The following is a 13,289-nucleotide window of genomic DNA, read 5'->3' as shown; positions in this document are numbered from 1 at the left end:
AGACAGACACCACTGAAGGGATGTCTGAGGGAGGAAGTCATCACTTTCAGAAATCCCACTTCAACCAAAGGGGAAAAAATGGCAATTAAGCAGGAAGGGTGGCACACCAAGGATCTCCTCTGCAAGAATAAATGCAGATAATTTGGGACCTTGCCCCACCCAGGGAGGAAAGAGCATAGTAGCAAGACATTTAATTTGGAACATAGAAATTGCTCTGACTCCTGCAGTCTCCCAAAGGGCTTCCTGTGTGCCTGGTACAAGCCAATTATCTTCAGACTTTCCACCTATCCATCTACTGAGGTTACAAAGGTACGGGATTATTTGTGCAGCAAACCAAAAATCACCAAATGTGTTCATAATTCAGGTCCATAAAATTACTCTTATACTTTCTCATACCTTCTAACTAAGCTAATTTTAATGCAAATGCCTAACCAGCTTTTCAAAGGCAAGTGTTTCCAAAAAATAGTCCTCGGCTTAAAAAAATATTACGTTTATCCCAGACACGTGCAGTATTGTATGTAATCTCTTACTGGAAGTCAGTGGCACAGCTAAGGACAGAGTGTCCTAAACATTCTCTGTCTCTTGTTATAACTTAGAAGCAGCTTTATGGCACACCATTACCAAAGTCCTGAAGACACTGACGCAATTACATCTACTGAGAATATTTTCCTATGAAAAAATGGTGTCCTCCATCCACATAACAGCAGGTGATTTTATTACAGTATTTAGGCAGAATTCTAGCATACTACATTTTGGACTTTAAGATACATTACTGGATACCACTAGGAACAAATCCTAAATGTATTTGGCACGAGACCTTTCTCCTGCATGGCTGACACGTATTTATACAGTGGGTATACAAAAATAAATGTTATAGTACAAAACCACCCATGACAAAATAAGCCAAACCAAGTTCTAAATAGACATTAATTTCCCTGAAGTAAGAATACTTATTAGTTTTTTCCAGTGGACCTCTGGAGGTAGCAACTGAATTTGGGAGGCAACAAAGCAGCTAATGGAAAGTGATCCTTAGGGTGGGAAGTTTTAAAGTTCATAATAGCCATTTAAAAAGTAGAATCTTTTTTTTCCCCCTGCCCCATGTTGACCCATCAGGGATTTTCTGTTTGAGAAAAACTGTGCTGGCCAGCCACTTAAAACTTGTAAAGCTGTAATCTTATCCACACAACCAGTCTCCACCCAACAAATGTACAAGTCATTGAGGCATCTATCAACAGACACGTACACGTAACCCTGAAGTATTTGCTTTTGCTACCACAAATAATTACACCAAACTATAGCAACCATAGTTTCTAATAAGTATGTACAAGAACCAAGGAAATAATTAAGTCCATGAGAAACCAACTGTTACTATATGCTGGGCCAAATAGTCCCTCAGGCCAGCTTAATTACATTATAGCTTCAAAATGAAGTATAAAAGCCTCTTTGCTAACAATAAAGGGCCAATACATGAGGCCATACATTTGCATGCTTTTTCTTTGGATAATTTCATCTAAGAAACTTTTTTTAGAAAATAATGAGAAATTCAAATTATTTATCATTGTTCGATGTTTTCAGACACAGCTCATTTACAAATACAAGCAGGCTCCTTCTTTGAGAAGTCACAGCTTGGTTGTTTTTCTTGTTTATAAATACGAGCATTTTGCACTACCTTACAGTGAGAGTGGCATTCTTTTAAAATAAAGGTGACCAACAACCAGACTGTTCTCTCACTTTTAATGCAATACTGGTTTAAAAGATGAATACCCAACAAAATCCTTTTCAGTGATTATTTCATTAGGGAGATTTAATTTCTGGAAGTGGGTTTCCATGAGTACTATTTCCAAGCTGACTCCTTAATGCATCAGAGCAAAGCATCATGCTAAATATAATCTTCAATCCTCTTTGTCAAAAGGCCATTTGATGGCTTTCTGCCTCCTTGTTTGAGTCATAGGGCCATACACTCTTGCTGGGAAGGCATACAGAGAACATCTGGTTCATGAGAAATGAACTGAAATCCCAGTGGAAGTGATCATTTAAGCTTTAGTATTACTTTACTTTAAATAAAATAATATCTAGGTGACTATAAAGCCCACATGTTTGCAAGATGTGTGGCTTTTTAAGTAGGTCTAGCAGACCTGCAGTAGGATCCCAAAAGACAGAAGTCTTTCCTTTTCCTGCCCAGTCATGGCTGCCTCCCATTTCTTCAGCTATTCACTACTTCCAGCTTATTCTTTTGTTCATTCACAAAGAACAACCACCTGGGCCCTTCAGCAAAGTATTAACCTCTTAATGGTGTCCTAGAGGTGACTCGAAGCAGCAAGAAACAACATTTCCGATTTCAAAATGCCAGTTCTTACTGGATCAATAGGATCCAGAGCTTTTGAAAATCCACACACAACCAGCTGTATTTAAAGACTTCACTATTGGTACTAACAATAAGCTTTCCACCTGCCCTCACCCATGCTGTAACTTCTCAAAACAGAGCTCACTAAATCTCTCTCTCCCTCCAGAACCATCAGATTCTTTGAAGGTGTAAATCCTTTATTACATAAACTTTGGTTCCTACTAGCCCTTTCTGGCCTCCAGAAACAATTCATACTGAAATGAGAAGAATCCTGAAAGCAAATGCTACACCCTGACTTTCCCATGAAATTGGTCTTTGAGGACTCAGTCAACATGCCTTGCAGCTACTCCATCAGGGCTTTGTCAACATGACTGCAGCTCTTTCCACTTCCTCAGCTGAAAGCACACTGCAGGCACACCCCATGTCAGAATCCTTTTCTTACTAAGCTAAGTGAACAACATCTGGAAAGCAAATGGGAAGGGATTGTTAAACTAGTTCCCTCTTATCCAAATTACACAAGAAAACAAGTCAGGGAAATTCCCAACATATTTTTCTTTCTTCTCTATAATCACAGCATTTAGGTATTTAATATTGATCTGAGACTATGCCTGCAGGGCAAGATGTGACCTTTTGAGTTTAAAACCAGTGGTAAAGCACCCAAGCAGTTTAGTTCATGTAACACTTTGGTTTTCAGTACACTGCTCAAGTTCCAAAGTTCTGCACAAATTCCCATCATAATGTTCACAACAATACAACTTTCAGATATCCAACAGCCACACAATCCCTATTCATAAAAATAAGTAACTCTTAGACACATCTTTCATTCATACATTTATAAAAATAAAGTATACTGGCAGAAATACTCATTTCTCTAAGTACAAGGATTATAGCCAAACATATTTCAAATCACTTGGGTATATGACAAAGCAAATCTCTTTCACCATTTTAGTTACTTTTTGAGTAGCATTCAGGGACCTACAATTTCAGCACAACAATGTATCCTTACGAGCAGCAACAGAAAGTCATGTTACTGATTATGATCACACAAACATCATTTTGTAGATATAAACTTCCTGGGGTTAAAAAGTAAATCTAACAGTCTAGTGCTAAAAGTCTCAGACTCCAGACAGACTTTTCACAGGTCTGGATTTTATTTGTTTGCTTTTTTTTTTTTTTTTTTTTTTAATCCTATTCACAAGCAACACCAACTCACAATCTCTGTAAGCACAGTTTGGAAAATAAGCTTGCCTGGAATACAACCCTAAGTCACTCAAACTTTTAAGTTGGCTCTGCTTTGAGCAAGAAACTCCATTTCTAAAGGTCCCTTACAGCTTAAATTATCCTGCAGTTCTGACAAACGTGGTGTTTTGGAAGCCGCATAAGAATCCTGATTTTCCTGTGGCACCTTGTGTATCACATTTGGATGCTCTAGTGCTGGCAAACTGGGAGGCTTGTACTGTAGTGCAAGCTCCTTCCTCAGCAGACTGTCAGGCATCAACAAGGACTCCACTCAAACTGAAGTCTACCAAAAGGTCATTAATTTGGTCTCTACTCCCCTGTTTAATGAACCCTGAAGCGCTGCCAAGCACTGCCTTATCACTCCTGTCAAAACCTGAGAAAGACTGCCAGTATTTTCTAAAGTTATTAGTGAGGTAAAAACAAAGAAGAGAAGTGGCATCATCATTTATACTTCACTATCTTAGGGCATAATTTGGGAGATGAAGAAAATTTAAAAAATAAAATCTCTAAATTACAAGTGATTAAAAATTAAGGGAATTCTCTGGCTCCCAACAACATTAAAGACAAAAAGGTTTTCTGCCCTGCAAGGGAGCAAAGCAGTTGCACCTATGCTTTACTTTGTTCTGAAACAACCTACTTCAGTACAGCATGTCCTGAAATAACAGCAGGAGCAGGTTCCCTTTCCCAAATGACTGGACATGAGGAGCTCTGGAGAAAAGAGGGCAGTGGGGAAGCCAATTATTCTTTAGTCTATTCACTGTTCTGCCCTCACTCAAGTTCCTGTGTCCCTTCCTGGAGCCAGCCCTGTCCCTCCAACACTAACAAGAGCCCAACATAGAAATAAGACTAGAGTCAACCCTTTCACTAGAACCTCTAAAGTTTAGAGAAGAACCAAAGTTTAGAGGAGAACCAAAGTTTAGAGAAGACAAAAACCAAGGAAGCATGACCTTCCCCATCCTTTTTCTTATTCAGTCTCTTCCTTTCCAGAGCTAACACCCTGAAATAAGAAAGTGACCTCAGCTTGTGCCATCCAACCTTGTCAGCACAAGTCTTTACTCCACAGTGGAGAAGTACTCTTGTCAGCCACAGCAGGGATTGCACAAAAACACTACCGTGTGTGAGCAACCCAGAGCTTGACAGTTCCCTGCTGTTGAAGGGACTCAGTCCCAGGCCTTCTACATATAAACATAAACAACATATTCCAATTCTGACCTGATTCCTTTGTGCTATCTTTTGTCCTTTCTTCCAGCGGAGAATGGGCTTGAGAGCAGGTAGTTCCTTGTCTGCTTTTCCTCTTTCTATCAAATGCTCCCCGAGGCTGTATGCAGCTTCAAATACAATTGGAGATATGACATCTTTGACTCTTTTCTGTAAAAGAAAACAAGCAGATATTTTTACCTATGCAGACAGGGAAGCAGTTTTTTATATAGAAAAATTAATATAACCAGTTAAAGCAGATTTTTACATTTAACATTGCAGAGGGGAAGCAGGATTCTGTCTTTTGTTCTTCTCTGTGCCAAAACAGGAATAAGCACATTTTACTGAAAACAAGTCATAAGTATTTAAAAATATATCAATTACAAAATTATTTATTCTTTTGAAACCTTCTCTTAGTTCCACAGAACCAGTGGTATATTCGGCACACCTTCAAATTAAGTGTTTTTCAATCAAGCCAAGGCATATCCTTTAAAAACAAAATCAATAAGGAAGTATTTCCATTAGTCCTGCACAACATGGAAGCAAAGAACAAATAATCTTTATCTCCAGGGTTTCTGAAACCTGGACTTTGAGTGAGGTCACCTCCACTGTACTCCACTCATTAAAATGAAAGAAAACCCCATCTCGTGTTACTACTGTTTTGCATTATCAGGGAAATTAATGGATACTTAAAGTTACCAATGTGGCCATAAAACAAGATTACAGACACACAGGGGCAAGAGAAGTCACCTTCCAGCACAGTTCTAAAAGCAAAACTCTGAGTTCTCCCACCCTCCACACAGTTAACACTCTTAGTATGTAAAGGAAGAGAGCTTTTCAGTTTCATTAGTTTCTATATGCTAGGTATAATACCAGATGTATGAAATGGTGCTACATTATTTGTCCGATGAGACTTAAGTATTGTGGTCCAAGCCACAAAACTCACATTTGCCATGCGACACTTAATCCAGTTTGCTATGCAAGGACAAATGCTCACTGTATTCTCTTCAGTCCTGACTTCCAAAATCCAATTTGCCAGAAAAAAAGAAGTGGCAATGCTTCGCATTTTCATAGGCAAACATTCCTCTTAAATTTTATCTACATAAAAATTTAATGTGAATTCAGCACGGATTAAATTGAGTCAATAAACAAATACCATAAATACAACAAATCTTAAAAATGTGACAACTCTCAGCTTCATCCTGCATCACTTAGCAGGCTTTTCTGATTACAGCCTGCCAACCACAACAAATAATTGAGATGCAATGCAATTTAAATTACATCAGATTTATGAAACTTGGGCACTAACTGGCTTACTTACCACCCTGGTTGATTTTCAAGGCAACCATTTATTCCCTCTCTAATATCTTGGCTGGCCACAAATCTCTGGTCAGCTGAAGATCAGTGGCTAATCAAATTCCCAAATCATAAGTTAGTTGGGTGAATAGTAGCCATAACCAGGCTGGGTGCTATTTTCCCTGCTGCACCTTGAAGATTCCAGCCAGCTCCTGACTTCCTTCCCTTATTATCATTGCCTGCTAAGTGCTCTGTGTCCAGCAGCACACCCAAAGTTTACACCAAGCATTACTTGGAGTGGTTTCTGCCTTTTTGGTAATGGACACTGGTAGACAGTGAACACAGGGACAGCATTCATGGAATTTCTGTGACCTTTTCCCCATCCCATACAAAAAATACCACGCGTGCTATGGGGCACTGCTAATCTCATCAGAAGAGGCTTCAGACTCTTCCACAGTCCCAACTCTCAGGGTAGGAGTTGTAGTACAGCTATTTAGTAACCTCAGTATAGTACTACTCACAGAAGCTACTAGCTGTGCTGCCAGAGAAAATCATGTGTATTAATTTAAACAAGGATTGTATCTGCATACAAGAAGACTACATATATTGAGAAGTAATGCCATAAAAGTGTATGACATGGAGCACCAAACACAATAAATCATCAGGCAAACCACCACCTAATCTCACTGTATGCAACCAACTGTGTAAACATGAACAATTAAAAATATAGGGAGTGGGTTAAATTAAAATCCACCTATAGTTTTTCTAGATCCATTAGTGCAGTATGGCAAATATAAATGCTTAATGACTCCTAAATGTTTTAATATGATCTTGAAGGGTTCAGTCCAATGCTCTTTGAAGTCAAAAGACAAGTTTCCCATTGACTTCAATCAATGATGAAGTGTGCCCACATTGTTTGCTGGTGTCTCTTTGTGCATCATTTTAGTGGTGAAACTGTGACTTCCAACAGCTAGATTAATTACATGTGTGGATATTCCCCCACCACAGCCTTGGGGAAATATATCTCACATACCCACTTGTCTTTAATTAAGGATGAAAGTATAAACGCTACCCAGTCATTAATTCTGCCGCATGTTCAGTCCCTTCCACTCTCAATCCTACAAACATGAAGGCAACAGTCTGGGGGATCTGCCCTTAGTAAGATAGAGACAGGATAGTTCTGCCTCACAGGTACACCACAGACTGTCTGGGATGAGAGCATGTAAAGAGAATACTCACCCAAACACAACCTAAAGAAGTACTAATTTAATTTAGAAATCTATTCAATTTCTTTCTGTTTCAGTCTACCCTAACCAGTATTCCTGATTTCTAAAAGGCAGTCAGAAGATGAAATGACAATTGGATTTGAGATATACTGAAAAATCCCTCAGGTCAAGGAAACTTTGTTGCTCTTCACATCAGTTACATGGCACTAATGAAGTGGATTTCCCAAGGGAAATAATTTCCACAAGCAGCTTCTACATGCATTCACTGTTTTTCACCATGATGCCAGTAGGCTGAGGAAGTGTTGAAGGTTTGAGACACTTCTGCATCATAAAGAAGTGTCCCTGGTAATCATAGCACATGGACAGTACACCTTCATCAACGGGAAAAACATCTGGAGGCCATCTAAACAAGTGTAATATCCAAGGAGTTCACATTATCAACAGAATCAACTGCATAACTGGGTCTACAGAGTAATAGCATGAAATATTCAGTCTGGATTGCCATTAAACTGCTGCAAGCTTTCCCTGTGCCTGAATTAGATCAAGGACCCGAAGCTGGATTCCCCACAAGTCATCAGCTATCCTACATGGTTTTCCTGTTCTTATATGCAGTTCTCTAGGGTGGTGGGATCTTTTTCCTTCACTCCTTTGGACAAGATTTTATTCTGGACATAAACTTCTGCAGAAATCAATATGCTTCAGTCACAGTTAAATTACCCCTCTCCCTGCAATGGAAGCAGCCCTAGCCAGCTGTATCCTTTTGTTGGGATCTTTTATCTTTTCCTGTGAGGTGTGTTGCATGACAACACTGAGCAGGAAAAAAGAGGGTTTGTATGAACAACCTAGGTTTTTATCAAGGGTACTACAGGATGAGTCCTCACTAGTATTTAGCAAAGACAAAGAAATCTGAGTCCAAAAAGAATAGTGCAATAAGGCACTTTGAGATGTTTCAAAAGACACCACAGTCCTGAAACATCACCCTAGCAAAAGGCAGGCTTGCCATCTCCTCTCCCAGAATAATCACCTCAAAGAAATACGCATTTTTTTAAATGCTGTGGTAGAAGCTGGGCATGGTCACGTATTTCTTTTTGTTTTCTGACTTAGCAGGGGAGCAGAAAGAAAGCAAGCAAAGCATCTGCCAGATTTATGACCGCTTTTCTGTTTGACTTAAATACCAACAGGTCCTAAAAATCTGAAAAGTAATCACAGAACAATGATCAAACATTGTAGCTGAGAGTCTGAACATCATTTCCAATTTGGTCTCAAACATGCAGTGTGATGACTGTAAGAAATAATTTTCTGCACTTTTCAGAGGCACAGCCTAAGGCACATCGTGACAACACAGGCACAGATTCCAACATTCTAAAGCCACACTGCCTTGGCAGACAGCCCCTGCCTTCTCCAACCTTAACTTTGTGCTACCAAGAGCCCACACACATCAGGAGCTTAGGCACATTTGGATGGAACAAGAAAGGGTTTTAGTCAAGGGATAGGATTTACTCTGCCCAAAGTGTGGGTGGTTGCCAGAGAGAATTGACTATCATTTCATTTTTCTTTCAGATTAATGCCACAGTACAGTTAGGAGACTGTACATGAGCCAAATAAATCAACACATCTAATCTCTTTCTCCTACAAGGTGCAATTCTCCAGGAGGGGCTCTGGAGAGTGCCAAATTCCATTTTTAATTATGGCCAATGGACTGAAAGTAAATTGAGATGAAAATAATCCCCAAAATCTACAGCCAGAGTACTGCAGAAATAAAGGATGAAACATGGTCCTTTGAAGCAATGAATATTAAATCCTTTTCCCCAGTACTGAGAGAGGAAATACATGTACCTGCAAGGGTGACTTCTATGGTTGCCCCTTGCTTCTGTGGTTATCCTTGTCCCTATCTTTCTGGAGTTCCCCTCCTCTTTCCCCTGTGGGAAAGTTCTCAGATCTGTCAGGTCTTTTTTCTAACTCCCTCTGACTTAATCCTGAGGACATAAACCCATGCATAGATTCCAGAGCTTTCCAGCACTTTTGAGAACCTAGCTCTGTTTAGTTTGAGGACTAAGAATAAATTCAAGAGCCTGGCTTTTAAAACACTTGACTTGAAACTTTCAGTCTAAACACATTTATTTTGATTTTTAAACAAGCACTAATAATAGACTATAGGAATTTTTACAGCCTTAAAACACACAAAAATTTGACAATCCTGCTTTAATAGATAGCACATTAATGCTGTAAAATGTCTAAAGCCATTGTGTTAAGGGTAATCCAGCATAACACTTTAATCAGCTCACAGGTCACTACCACATAAGTCTTCAACTAAAGATAAATAATTCCCTATACAGTGATACAAAAAATTACTCAAATGTCAAGCAGCCTTCAGAACCAAAGGCCACTGCTTCCACAATTTATCAAATTAAAAATCAGCTGCAGGTCTTCATAAACATACATTATGGCTTATGAATCAATAAGATAACAGTGCCTTGACTTCAAAACTAATTACCTTCTAATCTCATTCTCCCTCTCTACAATTTGAGTCATTCAGGATGTAAGGCTTAGGTGCCACGCAATTCAATGAAAATATCAATTAGATCAATTGGCTTTAAACTGCAAGACAGATTTCCATTCATTTCAGATGAATGAATGCGCACACCATCCTTGTACCTGAAAATGAGTAAGAACCAATTTAACTTCCTTGCTTGCAACACTTACTTAGCCCAAGTTTAAATCCTTTGGTGTCAATTCCCAGTGCAAGTTAATACTTTCAACCTTCTGCTAATCCTGTCCAAAAGAATAACCACCTCTGTCCTGCATTCACTTCAATAAAGATATCTGGGACTTGTAATTTTAGCAATGGTTTCTCCTCACTGCAAAGGCAGACAAAATACAGTCATGTCAAAACTGTCTCAAAGAACTAGTTTTCATTTCCATTCTGCACACAAGCTGATTTTTAAATACATATGTAATCTTTAGGACATTACTGTAGTTAAAGGGGGAAAAAATTAACTGCAAACTCAGAGGCTGAAACAGAAGTTCACTTGGTTTGTAAAATCTCTTTTAAACATCATTAGTGAATTTTTTGTCAAATTAATAGCATATGAAGGCAATCAAAGGCCTGATGTTTCAGTAATATATGCTTCTATTTTCTTTTAAGATCTTGTGACAGCTACTATTCAACAAGTAGGCAAACAGTCTTTGTTGTTAAACTTCAAACATTACAAGGCTTCTGAAGAATCCCAAAGTTTAGACAAGGAGAAAAAAGAGCAAAAAATTTGCTGGGTGTCCCACCCTTGTAAGTCATTTAGGGTTGGTGTATGAGAGAATGGGAGTGCTTCCTTTGTCCTCTACTCAAATAGGCTGCTCCAGCACACAACCCTTTCCATCAGGTCTGCAACCATTCTTTGCAAACACTGATAACAAGAAAGATGTTGTAGGAGACAAAAATGCAAATCCTGAAACAATCTGGTGCTAAGTAAACACCAGGCACCCAGGAGCCCACATGAATTGAGAGACAGACACCCTGAGACAGAAAGGGGAGAGCTGTGAAGCCAAACCCCAGCTGGATACAACCACACTCTGAGTCTGAGTAAGTGTCCACCATCCCCATGCCTCTGGTTTTCTGCTATCAGCTGGGGAGTGATAAAGGTATTACCAATGTCAGTATGGGAGAGATGATCAGTAGTTTAAATATCCCATGACAAAGGTTACAAAGGCTTGGCAATACTGTACTACTGATAATCTTTTGGTGGTAAACAGTGAGAAGTGACAGCATGCCACCCAAATATGATATTATGAATTAGTGAGCTCAGACCAGATCTGTACTAAAACACATGATGAAAACAATTTCACATCCAATCTATACATTTGAATGGTGGGTATTTTATTGGACATGTTCTCAGTTGTTTTTCTCACCCATTCTCTTTCTCTCTTTTACAGTTCACATTCAGTTTTGGACTCAAGTTTTTAGATGAAAATAAGGAAAATTCCTCAACCATCTAAATCATGCTATTCCCCACTGAAGAGAATACCATGTAGATACCCAGCTTTTTCCTAGTACCAGGCTGGACGTATCTCTGTAACACTTGATGGCTACCAGCAATACTGACAGCATGGAAACAAAAAATTAGAAAGCCTAGGAGATGATGTTTATTTGTGAAAAAAAGACCTGAACTTGGTTGAGCAAAGAGAACCCAAGGAGAAACAAGGGTAACAATTCAAACATACATTTATTTGACTCTTTCTGAAAACACAATATATATTTCAGCAGGGAATTATACACAGAATTTTGACAATAATTAAATCCAGACTCTTCCTGCACATATGTAACCCTATCATATACTTTTCTTTTCCACTGGAGTTAGCCCCTTTCATATTCTGATGATAAAATATTTTATCAAAACCAATCTTTAAAAACATTTCCTTTAACAGAATCATAAAACACACTGAGTCCAAAAGATGAATTAAATCAACTATGTTTCCTTTTATGCAGCATTTCCCTCCAACTCTGATGCATAAGCAGAACACAGAGGTCTCTGTGTATGAAGCTGTTAGTAAGGAAGGAATTCAAGACCCTGGGCTTCTGGGTCATCTTATATGGTAAAGGGTCCACTACAAGTTTGACTTATCTACCAACCTAGGGGAGCAGTGTTTGGTCAAAACATCACAGTTAACTTTAGCATTCATATTCTGAATCTGTTAGCTCACTCTCTTGCTTTCTTCCCATATACATATAGCTAGGGATAAAAACAGCTGTGCATATGTGTCATCCAACAAACTTCCAGTGCAAAATATCACATACAAGCTGTCCTCAGAGCCAAGAACTGGGGTCAAGGACTGACACTCCCAGCCCCTTCCTGAAACCACAGTCCACAGGGGTAGTCAGGAGCCCTTCTTGCTGTTCCTATTCTCTTTTTGCTGTGTGTGGCAGCTCAGATGAGGCACAGTGCAGCCTTACAGCTGAAGGCTGCTAGTCAGAGGATGCTCCAAGGTACTGTGCCTCTCAGTCTTTGCCTCTGCAGCCTTGAGCAAACCCTTCAGCCACTCTTTAAGAGTGAGCAGTCATTTCTCCCATTCCTTGCTCTCCAGATGGATCATCTTCCTCCATTTTCAGAGGGGAGGATAGAAAAAACCCAACCAAATTAAAAAAAAAAAAACAATAACTCAGAAGCACCTTTCCACAAGCATCACAATAGGCAACAGCAAAGTAACCAAAAGGCACATACAAAAGATCTGTAGAGGACGTGGTAGCCACAGGGAGAGCTAGTATGTATGACACACTCCTCTCAGTTTTCCACTGACAAAGTAGCTGACTATAAATGCCTGCTCCTGTTTGGAGGTGTCTGTCACTTCAAGAGCATTTAACACAGTTTTACCTATGAATCGAGACAGGATCCATACCACTTTGGGTCCTAGGGCACATATTTTATCTCACACTGTCATGTTTATCTTATATATAGCAGGTAACTTATTATCAGCAGGTCAAACATTCTTGGGATGAATGAGATTACCCTGCTGCATTCCTCAGATTTACAGTGGATTTGTTTGAGAAAAGCGCTGGTCTGTACCACCTGACAGATCCCCCTCAGTTCTAACCCAAGTTTCTTAAAGGGTTGAGGTGGCTTAATATCTTCTCGAAGAGTCAGGGCAGAAGACAGAAAACCTGGGCAGCTATGAAACATCACAATAGCAATGGAAAAAAATATGTTGATAATTAACTTTGAGGTGAGTAAAACTGAAGGTCAGAGAATAAACTGTTATGATCCTTTCAACACCATTGTGACAAAAAGCATTTCATCAATATAACTTTATAAGAAACATGTGTATGGAAGAAATAAATGTTCTACTTCAGCCCAGTACCATATGAAAAAAAAAACCAGCTAAAGGAAAAAACCAGCAGTGTTGCATAAGGATTTAAAGTATAGAATCATCCTTAGTAGAAGAGAATAGACAGAGATGAAAGAAGGTTATCATCAACATTTTTACTGACAGTATTTTAA

General features: G+C 39.1%; 1 protein-coding gene across 1 annotated transcript in view; it reads right to left on the bottom strand.

The window, feature by feature from the left end:
• The window catches only part of ITGA9 (integrin subunit alpha 9), a 212,134-nt gene that overhangs the window by 94,270 nt on the left and 104,575 nt on the right, over positions 1 to 13,289 (bottom strand). The window contains exon 16 of the mRNA XM_030445225.1: positions 4,796 to 4,951. Within this exon, the coding sequence (XP_030301085.1) occupies positions 4,796 to 4,951 (156 nt within the window). The remainder of the gene's footprint in view (positions 1 to 4,795; positions 4,952 to 13,289) is intronic.

The sequence above is a fragment of the Calypte anna genome, chromosome 2 (genome assembly GCF_003957555.1).
Source record: "Calypte anna isolate BGI_N300 chromosome 2, bCalAnn1_v1.p, whole genome shotgun sequence".
NCBI lineage: Eukaryota > Metazoa > Chordata > Aves > Apodiformes > Trochilidae > Calypte > Calypte anna.
The sequence above is the reverse complement of the archived record's forward strand: the minus strand, read 5'-3'. Positions and strand labels throughout refer to the sequence as shown.